General features: G+C 45.0%; 1 protein-coding gene across 4 annotated transcripts in view; it reads right to left on the reverse strand.

The window, feature by feature from the left end:
• Positions 1-14,925, reverse strand: part of PRKAG2 (protein kinase AMP-activated non-catalytic subunit gamma 2) — a 635,875-nt gene extending 620,950 nt beyond the window's left edge. For 3 of the 4 annotated variants that reach the window (XM_030198257.1, XM_030198237.1, XM_030198228.1), the window contains exon 1: positions 14,417-14,924. In XM_030198257.1, coding sequence (XP_030054117.1) covers positions 14,417-14,509 — 93 coding nt within the window. In that variant the 5' untranslated portion in view covers positions 14,510-14,924. Of the gene's footprint in view, positions 1-14,416 lie in introns of all 4 variants that reach the window. The other variant, XM_030198247.1, reaches the window with a different exon arrangement.
• Between the last annotated feature and the right edge of the window lie 863 nt (positions 14,926-15,788).

Genomic DNA, 15,788 nt, shown 5'->3' on the forward strand with positions numbered 1-15,788 from the left:
CAGATAGCAGAGCAATTTGTCCTTGCTCTACAAGAGGAAGGCCTGATAGAATTGGATCTTTTTCAGTTTTTTCAGGACCTGCCTATACCCCAGTTTAGTGAGGACCAGCTCAGAAGATTGAGTGTGCCCATTACAGAGGAGGAGACGAGATCCAGCATTAAGGCTCTTAAGCTTACAAAGGCACCGGGACCAGATGGATTTGGTGCAGAATTTTATAGAATTCTTCAGGATCTGATGGCCAAGCCATTGAGCGCTATATGTGTAACACCTTGACTCGAGATCCCCAGCAAGTATGAGATAATGAATCTAATGTGGTGCTTCTGCCTAAGCCGAGCAAGAACCTAGGACAGGTCAATTCTTATAGGCTCATCTCTCTTTTGAAACAACACATGAAACTACTTGCAGCTACCCTAGCCCGACGTCTTAATGCCTGTTTACCCCTTAATATCCATCCCAATCAGTTGGAGTTTGTCCCGGGTAGGTATGCTTCCATGAACTTAATGAGAGTCATGGAGGCTTTGCAAGTTCATAGAACTAATGGGGACACCTCTGCTATTGAAGGATTAGATATGGAAAAGGTATTTGACAGCATTTCCTGGGAATATTTGTTTAGGGTCATGGCCAGGCATGGATGGGAGGGTGGTTTCTTGGGCTTTGTTAAAGCACTATATACCAGCCCTTATGCTCGCATTTTGGTTAACGAGAAGCTCACTAACTCATTTGAATTGCAGAGGAGCATCTACCAGGTTGCCCTCTGTCCCCAATTTTCTTCCAGCTATTGAACCTCTGGCTATTAAGATCAGGACCTCTGACATGTTATATTTAAATCTGTTTATTAATTTTACAAAGTGAACATAGAAGTGAACATTTTGCAATACATAAGGAATCTGCAGCAAACTCTTCAATGCAAATCAAAACAATACAGTGCAAGGGCAAAGGGCCTTGTCTCTGATAGCCCCGTACCTATATCCCCGCCTTCTATAAAAGCCCACTATATGAGCACTCCATGCTGCTGATCTTTACTGCTACGGTCAAGCGACTGGTGAAAAAGCTGGATGCCATTCTTAAGAAGAACTGTCATACAGAATTAGGTGCAGGACCTCTGACATGTTAAAGAACTGTTGATTGGAGGGAGGGAGAGCAAGATAATTTTTTTTGCAGATGATATCTTGCTTTACTTAGATCAGGCTCCAATACATTTGAATCCTGCCTTGCACTTAATGCAGCAATTTGGACAGCTCTCGGGCTTACAGGTGAACTGTGATAAATCTGAGCTGTTAGTTTTGGTCAGCAGTAGTCCAGAAGCTTGGCAGGATACCTTAGCTATTCCACCCACTAGAAAACATCTGGGAATGTACCTGAGCACAAACCCAGTCACTATCTACAAAACTAACATGGTTCATAACCTGAAGGTGATAGGAAAGTTGTTTCAGGTCTAGAAGGATCTCCCACTCTCAATGTTTGGGCAGGTGGCATTGGTAAAGATGGTAATGGTCCCGAAACTACGCTACCCTTTGCAGATCACTACTATATGGTTGACCCATCAGAAGGAATTTAAATTTTGATCGGTCATATCCAAATTCATTTGGAGGTCTAGGGCACCTAGAATCATAGGTGTCAGAATGGGGGGTAACCACGGATGCCATGGCACCCCTAAAAATTCAGAGGGGGCAGGAGTTGCACTAGGCTCTCCCCACTCCCACCCAACACCTCATTGTTCCTGCCACCACCACTGTTGTTTTAGCAGTGGCAACAAAAACAAACAAAAAGAGATTGCGGGGCCGCACTATTCCTGGTTGCAGCTGCCATGGAACAGGACGCATTGTCGGAGGGGGGCAGGACCAACAGCCGTGAGTAGGAACAGAGCCGCCCCATGATTATTTTACTTTTGTTTTGCCACTTCTGCTGCTGTTGGTCTGAATAAACAGCAGCAGCTGGGTGGGGCTGTTGGGTGGGAGTGGGAGAGGAGGTAGAAGCTGGATGTGGGGGCAGAGAAAGAGAATGTAGGGGGATGGGGGACAGATGCTGGATGAGGGGGAGGGGGACAGAGAAAACAGGCACCAGATGGATGAGAGGGAGAGAGGGAACAGACACCAGATGGAAGAAGGAAGAGGGGGCAGACGCTGGATGACATGGTGAGATGGCAGACACTGGATGGAACTGGGGAGAGAGAGGGGCCAGACTCTGGACAGAAGCGAGGAGAGTAAAAGTCCAGATGCTGGATGGAGGAGGGAGAAAAAGAGGACAGACTCTGGGTGGAAATGGGGAAAGAGAAGGACCAGGCTCTGTAAGGAACTGGGGAGAAAGAAGGGGCAGATGCTGGATGAAGAGGGGAGAGGGGGACAGACACTGGATGGAAAGGGGAGAGATACAAAAGGGCAGATGTTCGATGAAAAGGGGAAAGAGAGGGGGCAGAAGCTGGATGGAAAGGGTAGAGGGGGCAGATGCTGGATGGAAAAGGGAGAGAGAGAGAGGGGGTAGATGCTGGATGGAAAGGCAGAGAGACAGAGAGGGGCAGAAGCTGTGGCAGTTGGAGTACTGCCACCCTGGGGAAGGAAGGTAAGGCACTAAACATATCATGGAGGGGGGCAGGGAGATGGAGAGAAGTGCTGGAGACCATGGGGAGGGGGAGAGGGAAGGAGAGAAGTGCTGGAGACCACAGTACTGGAGACTATGGGGAGGGGAGGAAAGAAATGCTAGGCACCATGTTGGTGGGGGTTCAAAGGTAGGGAAAGATGATGAAAGCCATGGGAGGGGGGCAACTATGGGATGGTACGTAAATGGAGATGCTGGTGCTGGGGAAGGACCATGGGTGGGGGGGGGGGTTAAGGGCAGAGCCTGGCACCCCCAAACAAAAAGGCATTCCGCTGCCCCTGCTTAAATTACTATGGACAAGCTGATTTTGGATAAAGTGAGGTGGGTCACAACATTCCTGATATTTGGGCATATAATGTGGCTGCCTTTATGAGATGGATCCTTGAGGGTTACAGTAGTGTCCTGTAATATTTCTCCCCGAGGTGGGTTGAAGGTTGGGTTGAAGCCCACCACTTAAGTTTTACCAATCTACTTCACACTCAGGAGGGGCTGGCTGTGAAGTATAGATCCAAGGTTCAGTTCTTGTCCCCAGTGCGGAAGGTTTGGAAATGGTGGTGGAAAGCCCAACATAAATGCCCGGAGATTTCCCCTTTTTTGCGATTGGAGGGCAGTATGGCAATTCTGATTTTCTTGCAGGGTGGGGGCAGTTAGTTTTTTAGAGAGTGGGCCTCTAGGTAGTGTTCAATGCTGCAACACCTAATGGAGCTGGGTCACAGATCCTTCCTCTCTTTCTCTCAGCTACAGGACAAATGGTGCTTGCCATACAGGCACTTGTTGCATAACTCCAGATCCACAATTATTGGGAAATGCTGCATAGGCAGGGACCCGACACATGGGGGTGTGGGAAGCTGTTTGCCAAGACACCGGCATTATTTAACAAACTTTCATATTGGTATAAATGTATTAAATCTATTTCCCCGAGTAGAGGCATTACTAAATTGAAGGATAAATGGCAGTGACATCTAGGTCAAACTTTTACAGACCAGCAGTTTCTGGGGTTATTCACCCTATCAAAGAAATGTAGTAGATTGGTGAAACAAAATGTCCCTTGACTAAATCCATGTTGGTTTTGTCTCACTAGGCCATGCTTATGTAAATGCTCTGTAATTTCGTTCTTTATTATAGTCTCTACTAATTTGCCCAGCACTGACATCACCAATCTATAATTTCCCAGATCAACTCTGGAACCCTTTTTAATAATTGGCGTTACACTGGCCATCCTTCAATCTTCTGGTACCTCTATGTCTGTCTCAGCTCCTCCAAGTCTACTATTCTAGCCTCCAGAGATTGGACCCGTTCTCTGAGTTATAGAAGCTCTTTGCACCGAGTACACACATACGACTTCTCACCAACTGAGAGATGATCACACATGACACGCAGTGCAAAAGACTGGGTAGCCCCACCTCGCTGCTGAACTGCTGGCTGTATCTTATTATTTGGTGATTTCTTAAGTTGCTATTGGAGTGTGAATATGTAAACTAAAGTCCCCTAAGATTTCTAGTTATAAGCAAGGCTATGCTATTTAGTTATTACTATTTTTTTTTAATATTAGTAGGTTCCCCTCTATGAATCTAACTAGACTGCATTTATAAGAGTTAATTACTGGCAGAGATGCCCTAATTAAATCTGTAGTTTCCTAATTGGTTCAAGGGCCTATAAATCAGAGATCAGGCCGGGGGTGGGTGGGAGGCAATTAGAGTCTAAACTGAGACTTCCTGTGCCTTATAGCTGTGCTTTATAATGATTCTATGGTAATTTTAAGATAGTCCCCTTAATGCTAGCCTTTGGAACTGTAACAGAGACTTTATATGCTAAGAAATACTATTCCTTAATCCCCTTTGCTCAGTGAGCAGAGTAATTTAAAATAAAGTCCCTGAGGATACCTATTTAACTCTAAGTCTACCTTTCCCCAAATTTAAAAACAATTTCCCAGCAAATTCTTACCAGTAAAGATCTCTCCCTCTCTGGAAGCACCCCTTCTGTACCAGAAATGGCTTTCAAGGGTGACGATGTGGAGGAACTGAAATTAATCTCGTAAGAACATAAAAGTAGCCATACAGGGACAGACCAATGGTCCATCTAGCCCAGTATCCTGCTTCCAACAGTGGCCAAGCCAGGTCACAAGTACCTGGCAGAAACCCAAATCTCGGTGAACATGAAAGACAAGAGCCAAATCGACAAATTAAAGAGTAGTAAATCACCCGGACCGGATGGAATGTACCCCAGGGTACTCAAAGAACTCAAACATGAAATTGCCAATCTGCTCTTAGTGATCTGTAACCTGTTGTTAAAACATCCGTAGTACCTTAAGATTGGAGGGTGGCCAATGTAACGTAGATTTTTTAAAAGGGTTCCATGGGTGACCCGGGAAACTACAGACCAGTAAGCCTGACTTCAGTGCCGGGCAAAACAGTAGAAACTATTATAAAGAATAAAATTACTGAGCACACAGACAAACATGATTTAATGGGACAGACTCGGCATGGAGTCAGCCAAGAGAATTCTTGCCTCACCAATTTGCTTTATTTCGTTGAAGGTGCAAATAAACATGGGTTTCTGCCAGGTACCTGTGAACTGAACTGGCCACTGCTGGAAGTCATGAATAAACATGTGAATAAAAGTGAGCCAGTTGATGTAGTGTATCTAGATTTTCAGAAAGCTTTTGACAACGTCCCTCATGAGAGACTCCTGAGAAAATGAAAGGGATAGGAGGAAATGTTCTGTTGTGCATTAAGAACTGGTTAATGGATAGAAAACAGAGGGTAGAGTTAAATGGCCATTTTCCTCAGTGGAGGAATAGGAATAGTGACGTGCCACAGTGATCTCTACTGGGACCGGTGCTACTTAACATATTTATAAATTATCTTTAAATTGGAGCGACAAGTGAAGTGATTAAATTTGCAGATGACACAACACTATTCAAAGTTGTTAAAACACATAAGGACTATGAATAATTGCAGGAAGACCATAGGAAATTGGAAGACTGGACATCCAAATGGCAGATGAAATTTAATGGGGACAAATGCAAAGTGATGCACATTGGGAAGAATAATCCAAATCATAGTTACTTGATGCTGGGGTCCACTTTAGGAGTCAGCACCCAAGAAAAAAGACCTAGGTTTCATTGTAGACAACATGCTGAAATTTTCTGCCCAGTGTGTGGCGGCAGCCAAAAAAGCAAACAAGATGATATGAATTATTAGGAAAGAGATGGAAAATAAAACTAAGAATATTATAATCCCTCTGTATCACTCCATGGTGTGACCTCACCTGGACTATTGCAATTCTGGTCACCATATCTCAAAAAAAAGATATAGCGGAATCAGAAAAGGTTCAAAGGAGGGTCACCAAAATAATAAGGAAGATGGAACTCTCATGTGCGAGAAGCCTAAAGAAGTTAGGGATCTTCAGCTTGGATAAGAAATGGCTAAGGCAATTATGACTTTTAAGGGCGTATTTTACAAGAAGCCTTTTCTGTACTGGTTCAAATGTCTATCCTATCACACTTACCCCCTGTTTACTAAGCTGCACTAGCAGCTGCGGTGCACTAATGCCAATACAGCCCATTCACTTTGAATGGGCTGTGTCGGCATTGCACGGCTTAATAAATAGGGAGGTGCAAGTGATACTGAACACTTCAGTTAGATTGATTTTTTGGACTCAGTAGATTTATAAGTGTCTCTTGTTATATTACTAAGTTATATTGGCTTTTAATCAAGGAACAAATTCTATTAAGGCAGCTTGCTTGCTTTTTCAAATATTCAATGGGTGTACCTCTGAACTGTTGATACGAATTGTTTCTGTGTCTTTGCCTAGACTCTCCGCTTGTTTAAGTAATCAATTGATACTTCGTCCCCCTTCTTTCCAAAATATTTGTTTTTATAAAATGACCAATACTATGTTCTCTGTTACCATTGATTCAGAAAAGGGTAAAAACATTTTTGTTTGATCACATATGAAAAGTAATTTTTGCTATTTTGTCAGTATGGATAAAATTTTCTTTTTATGTTGTTTATTATTTCTTCTTTATGATGGTATTATTTTTTATATTTTATTGTACACCATATTGAACTTTAATGACATCGAACCAGTACAGAAAAGGCTTCTTGATCAAAATACGCCCTTAAAAATCATAACTACCTTAGCCATCTCTTTTCCAAACTGAATAGCCCTAACTTTCTGAGAAGTTCTGAGAGAAGAAGACATTTCTCTGGTAAGTGAACACTATTTTGCTTTGTGCTTTGGGAACTTAGAGATTGGGGTTTAAAGGAGGATTGTAGGTTAGTCACAGGCAGAATAAAAATAGAAAAAAGCAAATTTTATCAACTAATCTCCATAGTCTTTTCCCCTTAGTTTTAAAATTTGAACTTTGTACCACAGCATTAACAGATAGCCTCTAGCAGGCACTGCAGGATCTAGTTTAGTATTAAGATGGAATAAAAAGAGAGAGAGAAGGGGAAAAGCAAGCAGGACCTAGTTTAGTATTAAGGGGGTGAATAAAAAGAGAGCGAGAAAAGCAAGCATTATTAACTAGTTGCCGTGGAGGAGCATAATTGAACAGGGACGACCATCTCTAAGGGCACCCATCTCTAAGGACGTCCCGGTGAAGGGGCAGGGAAACCCGTATTATCGAAACAAGATGGGTGTCCATCTTTCATTTCGATAATACTGTCAGGGACACCCAAATCTCAACATTTAGGTCGACCTTAGAGATGGTCGACATAAATGTTGAGATGGTCGTCCCCGGTTTTCGGCAATAATGGAAACCGAGGACGCCCATCTCAAAAATGAACAAATCCAAGCCCTTTGGGCGTGGGAGGAGCCAGAATTTGTAGTGCACTGGTCCCCCTGACATGCCAGGACACCAACCGGGCACCCTAGGGGGGACTGCAGTGGACTTCAGAAATTGCTCCAAGGTGCATAGCTCCCTTACCTTGGGTGCTGAGCCCCCCACCCCCCCCCAAAAAAAAAAAAACCACTCCCCACAACTGTACACCACTACCACAACCCTAAGGGGTGAAGGGGGGCACCTACATGTGGGTACAGTGGGTTTTGGGTGGGTTTTGAAGGGCTCACATTTACCACCACAAGTGTAACAGGTAGGGGGGGATGGGCCTGGGTCCACCTGCCTGAAGTGCACTGCACCCACTAAAACTGCTCCAGGGACCTGCATACTGCTGTCATGGAGCTGGGTATGACATTTGAGGCCGGCATAGAGGGTGGAAAAAATTTTTAAGTTTTCTTTTAGGGTGGGAGGGGGTTGGTGACCACTGGGGGAGTAAGGGGAGGTCATCCCCGATTCCCTCCGGTGGTCATCTGGTCAGTTCGGGCACCCTTTCATGGCTTGGTCGCAAGAAAAAATGGACCAAGTAAAAGTCGGCCAAGTGCTCGTCAAGGACGCCCTTCTTTTTCCATTATCGGCTGAGGACACCCATCTCCTAATCACACCCCAGTCCCACCTTCGCTACGGTGCCAACACGCCCCCGTGAACTTTGGTCATCCCCACGACGGGAAGCAGTTGAGGACGCCCAAAATTGGCTTTTGATTATGCCGATTTGGGCAACTCTGAGAGAAGAACGCCCATCTCCCGATTTGTATTGGTAGATGGGCGCCCTTCTCTTTTGGAAATAAGCCTGATAGTGTACAACCCTTTTCCCATAGTTTTAAACTGAAATTTTCTCTAGAAATAGGCATTTTCCCCATAGTTTTAAACTGAAACCTTTTCTAGAGGTAGAAACTTAACAGCCAAAAACTTTTGTTCTAAAAGGCAGTTATTTTCTGTTCTTTGGCTGCTGGAGAGGTAGCAAGTCCAGCGACCTCAATTAGGTGTTAACTAAAGTGTGGGGAAGTAGAATATTTGCATAGGTTGCAGAGTTAGCTTCAAAGAGCCTGTTTAAAAAAACGTCGCTTAGATTCAAAGCTATATAGAGAGGAAAGGTCCCACTGAACTTTCTTTCTGAGACGTTCTGAGAGAAGAGGACATTTCTCTGGTAAGTGAACACTATTTTGCTTTGTGCTTTAGGAATTTAAAGATTGGGGTTTGAAGGAGGAATTGTAGGTTAGTGATAGGCAGAATAAAAATAGAAAAAAGCAAATTTTATCAACTTGAACTTTGTACCACAGCATTAACAGATAGCCTCTAGCAGGCACTGCAGGATCTAGTTTAGTCTGGGACCGCTGCTTTTTAACATATTTATAAATGACCTAGAGATGGGAGTAACTAGTGAGGTAATTAAATTTGCTGATGACACAAAGTTATTCAAAGTCGTTAAATCGCGGGAGGATTGTGAAAAATTACAAGAGGACCTTACTAGACTGGGCTTCTAAATGGCAGATGACGTTTAATGTGAGCAAGTGCAAAATGACGCATGTGGGAAAGAGGAACCCAAATTATAGCTATGTCATGCAAGGTTCCACGTTAGGAGTCACGGACCAAGAAAGGGATCTAGGTGTCGTCGTTGATGATACGTAGAAACCTTCTGCTCAGTGTGCTGCTGCGGTTAAGAAAGCAAACAGAATGTTAGGTATTATTAGGAAAGGAATGGAAAACAAAAATGAGGACGTTATAATGCCTTTGTATCGCTCCATGGTGCGACTGCAACTCGAATATTGTGTTCAATTCTGGTCGCCGCATCTCAAAAAAGCTTTTTTTTAAAACATTTTCTTATATATCATAATTGCAACACATTGCTAATACTGTCTTCACTCCTACACCACAACCATGATTATAACAACAATTCTAGACCATTGTCATAAATATTGTGAGTTTGCAGCAATGCTCTTCACTCTTTAAGGAGCAATCCCAATCGCAAACTCGGTCACATTTGCTACAGTCATCTTCACTCTTTATGAAATAAGCAGCACTTCTTTTTTAAAAATGTTATATAGTTTTGGTATGATTTATATGATGTATGTTGCATGTTCACCTTTTTTGTTGTAAACCACTCAGACACGTCAGTATAGAGCAGTATATTAAATCAATAAATCCAATCCCAATCCACTTATCTTAAACTGCATCCACAGAAATTTTGCCCCTCTCTGAGAGCAAATTCCCCGCTTTGTTCCCCCATCTGTGTAGGTTATATTTGTACAGTTGTATGTCTTGGGCCACCCTTCTTTGATCTGCTTCCTAACTTCATTATATTCTCGCCTCACCGCTTCATCTTTTGTCAAGATATGGCATCCCCTCACTTCATGCAGGCATTCTGAAAGTGACAACAGAAGTCTATTTCTCTCCCTGCGCACATGAGCAGCGTGTGCTAATATTTTCCCCCATCACTGCCTTGCCTGCTTCCCAAAATACAGGTTGGGGTAACAATGGATCCTCAGAAGCTTAGCGGAGCTCACAACAAAGTGGTGTCCCAGCTGCACCACTCCCATAGGAATCCACTGGAACCCCAACTCAAAAGTGGAAGAGAGCATCGGAACAAGCAATTTTGCGACACTGGAGGACACCTGTCCCACTCTTCCCCATCCCCACCTACCCATTCTTCAACCCTCTCCCCCCCCCAAATACAACATTCACACACATACTCTCCCTAATACCCCAGAGACGCTCAAAGAAACCGCCACACTGATAACAAGCACTCAACAATCCCTCTTGTCCCAACAGTCCTCCCAACTCCTGAACAGGACCAGTTCTCCCTCCCCCCACCCACAGAACCAAATACTTGAGGAAATCCCCCAAAACAATGGTGCAAAAAACAAAGATAGATAAAGAGGTGGATGCACCACCAATCATCATTGTATCTCAACAACAATATTAGTCCAAAAGATTAACGAAAAGATCAACTGAAACCCCAGAACCTCCAATCCCTGGATAGCCTTTACATGAAGAAGGAATGTAATAATAATAATAACAGTAAAAATAGAAATGATAATAAAAATGGTGAAAGAAAAAATATATAATAAACAATGAGTATGCGGGACCCAAGCACCACATCTGCACGCGGTGCCTTCCTGGCGGCAAAGACAAAAAAAGGCAGGCAATTCAAAGTGCAACCTATTGGTACCCAGCAGAGCCATCGCATGTCCAGTACCTAGTCCGGAGATACTAGCGTGGCAAGAACCAGACTGCCTTACTGTCTCTTTTAAGGTCATAATGCTCAAGCAAGCACACGTCCGAGAGGTAGGCAGCCTCTGTAGCATCACCCTAGCCCCTGCCAGCATAAAAAGGTCCATCAGTGCTTTTGGGCTAAACAAATCACAATCCAGGGAATGAGACATACGAGACAAAGCCAGAGTAACAAATATGACAATAAGGGGAGCCTCAGAAGTTCCCCATCAGGGATCACCCAATAATAGCTCCTGCATACAACAAGCTTTCTCAAAGTCCCTTAAAGCCACTTATTTATTTATTTATTTATTTATTGCATTTATACCCCACATTTTCCCACCTATTATGATGTTCCAGGAAAGACTTCAGGGTATCCGGCGTGTCCAAAATTAAAGTTTTGTTATCGTGGACTATTCTCACCCATGCCAAGTATTGCAGCATGAATTTTATGCCCTTCTCAAAAAAGCTGTGAGCACTAAGGAAAGAACAAGCAGCGCTGCTCCAAGACCCGAGGTGAAAAGTCCTGAAACAGCAGGAGCTTTGTGCCTTTATATTCAAGTGATCTACACTGCCTGTACCGGGCCATGAGTTGTGCTTTCTCCACATAATTGAAAATGCGAGTGCAGTGTATATGTTCAGCACTTAGCCGTTGACACTCCAGCTCCTGTCCCAGTTCCTGTGGGAGCCAGGTCTCAATAGTCACACACACACACACACACACACACACACACACACACACACACACACACACACCCCCCCCGGGGGTAATGTTATAAAGTCATTTAAATGGTCTCATATAAAAACTAACCAGCATAAAAGTACATGAATCAATGGTGTATCCACAGCTGGGCACAGGCCCACCCACTTTGGGCTCAGGTCCACCCAGAAGGCTCTTTTCTGATGTGACTGTTAGGGCTCCCCAAGTCCTGCCAGCTGAAGAATTTCAGTATCTTTCCCTTCCCTCCCCCACAGGCATTCCAGCATTTCTGAACTCCTTCATTTTTAAAGCCTTCATTTCTTTACCGGCAGCATGCAGCAACTCATGGCAGTCCCAAACCTTCCCTCGCTGGCAAAGAAATCATGGTTCAGAGGAGCGGGTGGGCGGCGCGGCGAGAGACACCCAGTTGCCTGGGGGGGGGGGGGAGGGAGAGATGCTGGGTGGGAGGCAGGGGTCTCATGCTCACCCAAAATTGGGTGTCTGGCTATGCCTCTGGTACATGTCATGACATGATGGTGCCCACTTTGCTAGTAGGCATGTAAAGGAGTGGAATCTGAGCACAATATGGGCAGACTTTGTAAGTATACACATGGTTAGAAATACACTAAAGCTAGTATGCAAGTGTAAATATTCATGACTGATAGATAAACGTGATTTCTGCCACTTACACACAGAGGTGTAGCCTAAGGCCCACTCAACAGTGGTGCACCATTGGTGTAGCTAGTGGGGATCCCCAAGCCCTGCCAGGTGAAGACACTAGTAGCCCACCAAAATTGCCAACCCCCATCGAAAGCCATGACAGTCAGTACCACTAATTCCAATACCCTGCACATGCTCAGTTCTTATACAAGATCAGTAACTGAGTATTCACAGGGTGCTGGCATCGATGGCACTGACTGCTAAGTATATTGTAACTGCTGAGACAGAATTTAATCATTTAGCTGTCACCAAGGTACAAACTATGGAGGGGTCACCCCTATACAATTTGTGCACACCTTGCTATTAATTACCTAAGATCTGTTCACAGAGTACAACTGAGGGCAGCCATATAAAATCCTTCCACAACACTTCATGCAGAGAATGTAGGACTGTTTTCTAATTTTTGCGCCATCAATTATCAAGTTAATCTTTAATAACCACATGCACAGTACTTTAGAATACCCTATCAGTACCTACACGAAGTAAACAAGATCCATCAACATCCCCTGGGCACCCTTCCAGAGTGTTTGCTTTCTTCACAGTTCAGGTAATAAATAGAAATAAATCAAAACAGAGAAAAGAAAATAAGCTACCTTTTTTATTGGACTAACTTACCCCCCCCCCCTTTTTTTTTTTTTTTACAAAGCTGCACTAGCGCCTGCCGTGCAGTAGTGTCGACAGCCCATTCACAGTTCAGAAAATCACTGGCTCTCAGGGCCAGTCTGTAAAGAAGGATTTTGAGAAATAAAGCAGGGGATAATCAGGTGGCATGTTTGCTGAACAAAATGCAATGTAGCAGTTCTGGTTGTGGTATCAGTAAAAAAAAAAATCTAGTTTTAGAGCATCATAGTAAAAAAGTGTGATTTTAAGGCATAAATGTTTAGAGCCTGATTCTATACATAAAGATCAAAAATGGGTGCTGAAAAAAAAATCAGCACGTTGTGCCAATTCCCGCGCCCTTATTTTGGTTGCCAGACTTTTGCCTGCTGAAACCTGGTGTAAATGCTGGCACCCAAGTTGGGCACACTTACCCAGTATTCTATAGCTGCTGAATTTCTTCTGGGTGCATTTTGCTACAATTTTTGCCATTTTGATTATCATGCTTTTGAACTGACAGACTGCTCATATTGGATATTATGACTACGGTCAAACTGGTGAGGTCAAAAGCTGTACGCCCCCAATATTGAGCAAGAACCCCCAACTCATTATGAAATGTTACCACATATGTTCTATGGAGGAAATTCTCTATAGATCGACTAAAGTTAGGCACCAGGATGACAAACTTTTTGGATTGCCCCTGACACGCCCATGCTCCCTTTTGAGATAAGCCTACGGGAGTTGGGCACCCTGCCTTATAGAACACAGCCAGATGCATGTGCAAATTTTAATGGGTGCCAATTAACATCAATAATTGGTAGCTAGCACCAAATTTTTACTGATGGTTCAGGGGTCTTATTTAATTTGCACACGCTCAAATATGGGCGTGCAAGTCTGGGCGCCACATATGGATTCCGGGGGGTTACAGTGGATTTCCTAAACTTTTCACATCTCCTTTGCGTGCTTCACAGGTCCCACAATGTCAGCTGTCATAACTTCAGCTCAGTACAAAAGCTTGTGAAGCACTGCTTTAACACTTTTCCAAGGTCTGCCTTCAAGTTTATGCCGTGCAGACAAAATCCTGCCGTGGTGTGTGTGTCTGTTTCAGCAACCGAAGCTCTTCTCCATATAATTTGTGCACTCAGCAGTAAAGCCAATAAAGCCCCTTTCAGCTGTGTACCCATCTCCTGCACAAATTCCTACGGAGTCCGCAACCATACAATCACTTTTGTAGCAAAACGCACTGGCATGCAGAGCAGCAATACTTATAAAGCCCAACTGGTGAGTCCTGTTTATGCGGGCGCTGAGGACTGGTCCCGCCCCCTCTAGCTGCAAGGCGCAGGCGCCTGATACTTGCGGCTTATAGTAGGGAGTAAAAGACCCTCTCTCCCACCTCCACCACAACACACACACCCACCCCAGCAGCTGCTGGCGACACGTGCGGGTTCCGTGCAGAACCTCACAATGTCCCGGCTCGCGCTGCCCCTTCCGGCAAAATATTCAGCCCCCAGACCCCTCACTGACAGTTTGCGCCTGAAACACGATACGTATGTTTCTGTGTGTCACTCTCACTCTCTAACACACAAGCCCACGGAAACTTCCTTCTCTAGAAGCCTCACTCCCTAACACGAGTGCACACACAGTCTCCCCCAAGCCGCTGCCTGACACGCTCAGACACACCCCCCGCGACATGCTCGCTCCCTGACATGTCACACACCCAGCACCCCTCCCCCTCTGCCCCGGGCACTTACAGGAATGTGCACCCGCAGCATACGCCGCTTCTGGCTCGGGTTTTTCTTGCCACCCTCCTTCTTCTTTTTCGTGTCCATGGCAGTGCTGCCCATGCTTCGCGCGCGTTACAGCAGGCTGCGAACCCCCGTAAAGTAGCGCCGAGGGCCCCTCCAGGAAACGCCAGCTACGGTCCCTTTGCAACGTGTTCCCGGGGCAAGGTTCCTCCTCACGTCCTCAAGGCCCTGCTGGGAGCCAGCTGGCCCCCGCACCCCTTCGGTGGAGGCTTTGAACCTTTCACTGCTCGTTCTGCTCCCCCAGCGCCGCGATTCACTGGAACGGAAAGAGCTGCGATCCTGCCCGGCCACTGGCGCTGTCACTGTGCCCCCCTCCGCCTCAGGCGTTTTCTCTGTACGAATTTTTTTGCAAAAGAAGGATGCAAGCGAGCCAGGTTCCTTAATCGCTTGTATTGGACGGGAAGCTGCCATGCGCGTCTGCAAGCATGTGGTGGCTCTGCCCTGTTTGTTTTGTTTTCAGGGCCATCTACAGTTGCGCAATTTCTTTTTTTCTTTTTTTTTTCGCTCCTGTGAAAAAATGCAAAAAGGGGTTGGTAGCAAAGGGTGGCGCCGGGCGAACAGCCTGCACCAGTTTCACAGGCTTCAAGCGCACTAGAAAAAGTTCGAGGTTCAGCCTGCAAATAGTCCTAGCCTCCCCACCCCCACCCCCAGGGCGAAAATATTCACTTGGCCTGTTTCTGTCTAGTAGATACATCATGAATCGTCTGGCCCCACATTTGAACAAGAATGTGGAAGCTACACCTGTAACTTTCAAGGAAGTGAAAACCTACGGCCAATGCATTCCCTTACGTGATTCGCTTCACTAGGAGGAGACATCAAGTCTAGCAATGCATTTTGTACTCAAGTTGTGCTAAAGTTTTCTTTCCTTCACTGCCCACATGTGGCTCTTATGAAAGTCGACATATTAGTACTCGGGGGGTTGTAGTTTGCAGCAGTGGGTAAGAGGAAGGGGAGTCGAGAATCCAAAGAGTGGACAGCCTTGATTGATTGGTTATAGCTGTCAATGAACCTAGAATAGCATCATTTCTGTATTATGTGCTCATTTTCAAATGGGAGGAGGAGGGGAGAGAGCAGGGTGGTTGCACAGGCCCCGATGCCACAAGGAACCCCTTTGCCAAAGCTGAATGATGTCACTGAGACAGAACTTCAGGGCAGGCCCCTGGTACTGCTTGACCTACTCCGTATATTCTGTCGTAAACCTAATTGTGGCTAACATCCATTCTTCTAATTGGTATTCCGACATCATTCCTATCAAGGTCCACTGTATGGACAAATTAACAGACAGTATGCACATTGATGGGCCACAATCCTTTTAACT

This window comes from Microcaecilia unicolor, chromosome 1, assembly GCF_901765095.1.
Source record: "Microcaecilia unicolor chromosome 1, aMicUni1.1, whole genome shotgun sequence".
Lineage (NCBI taxonomy): Eukaryota > Metazoa > Chordata > Amphibia > Gymnophiona > Siphonopidae > Microcaecilia > Microcaecilia unicolor.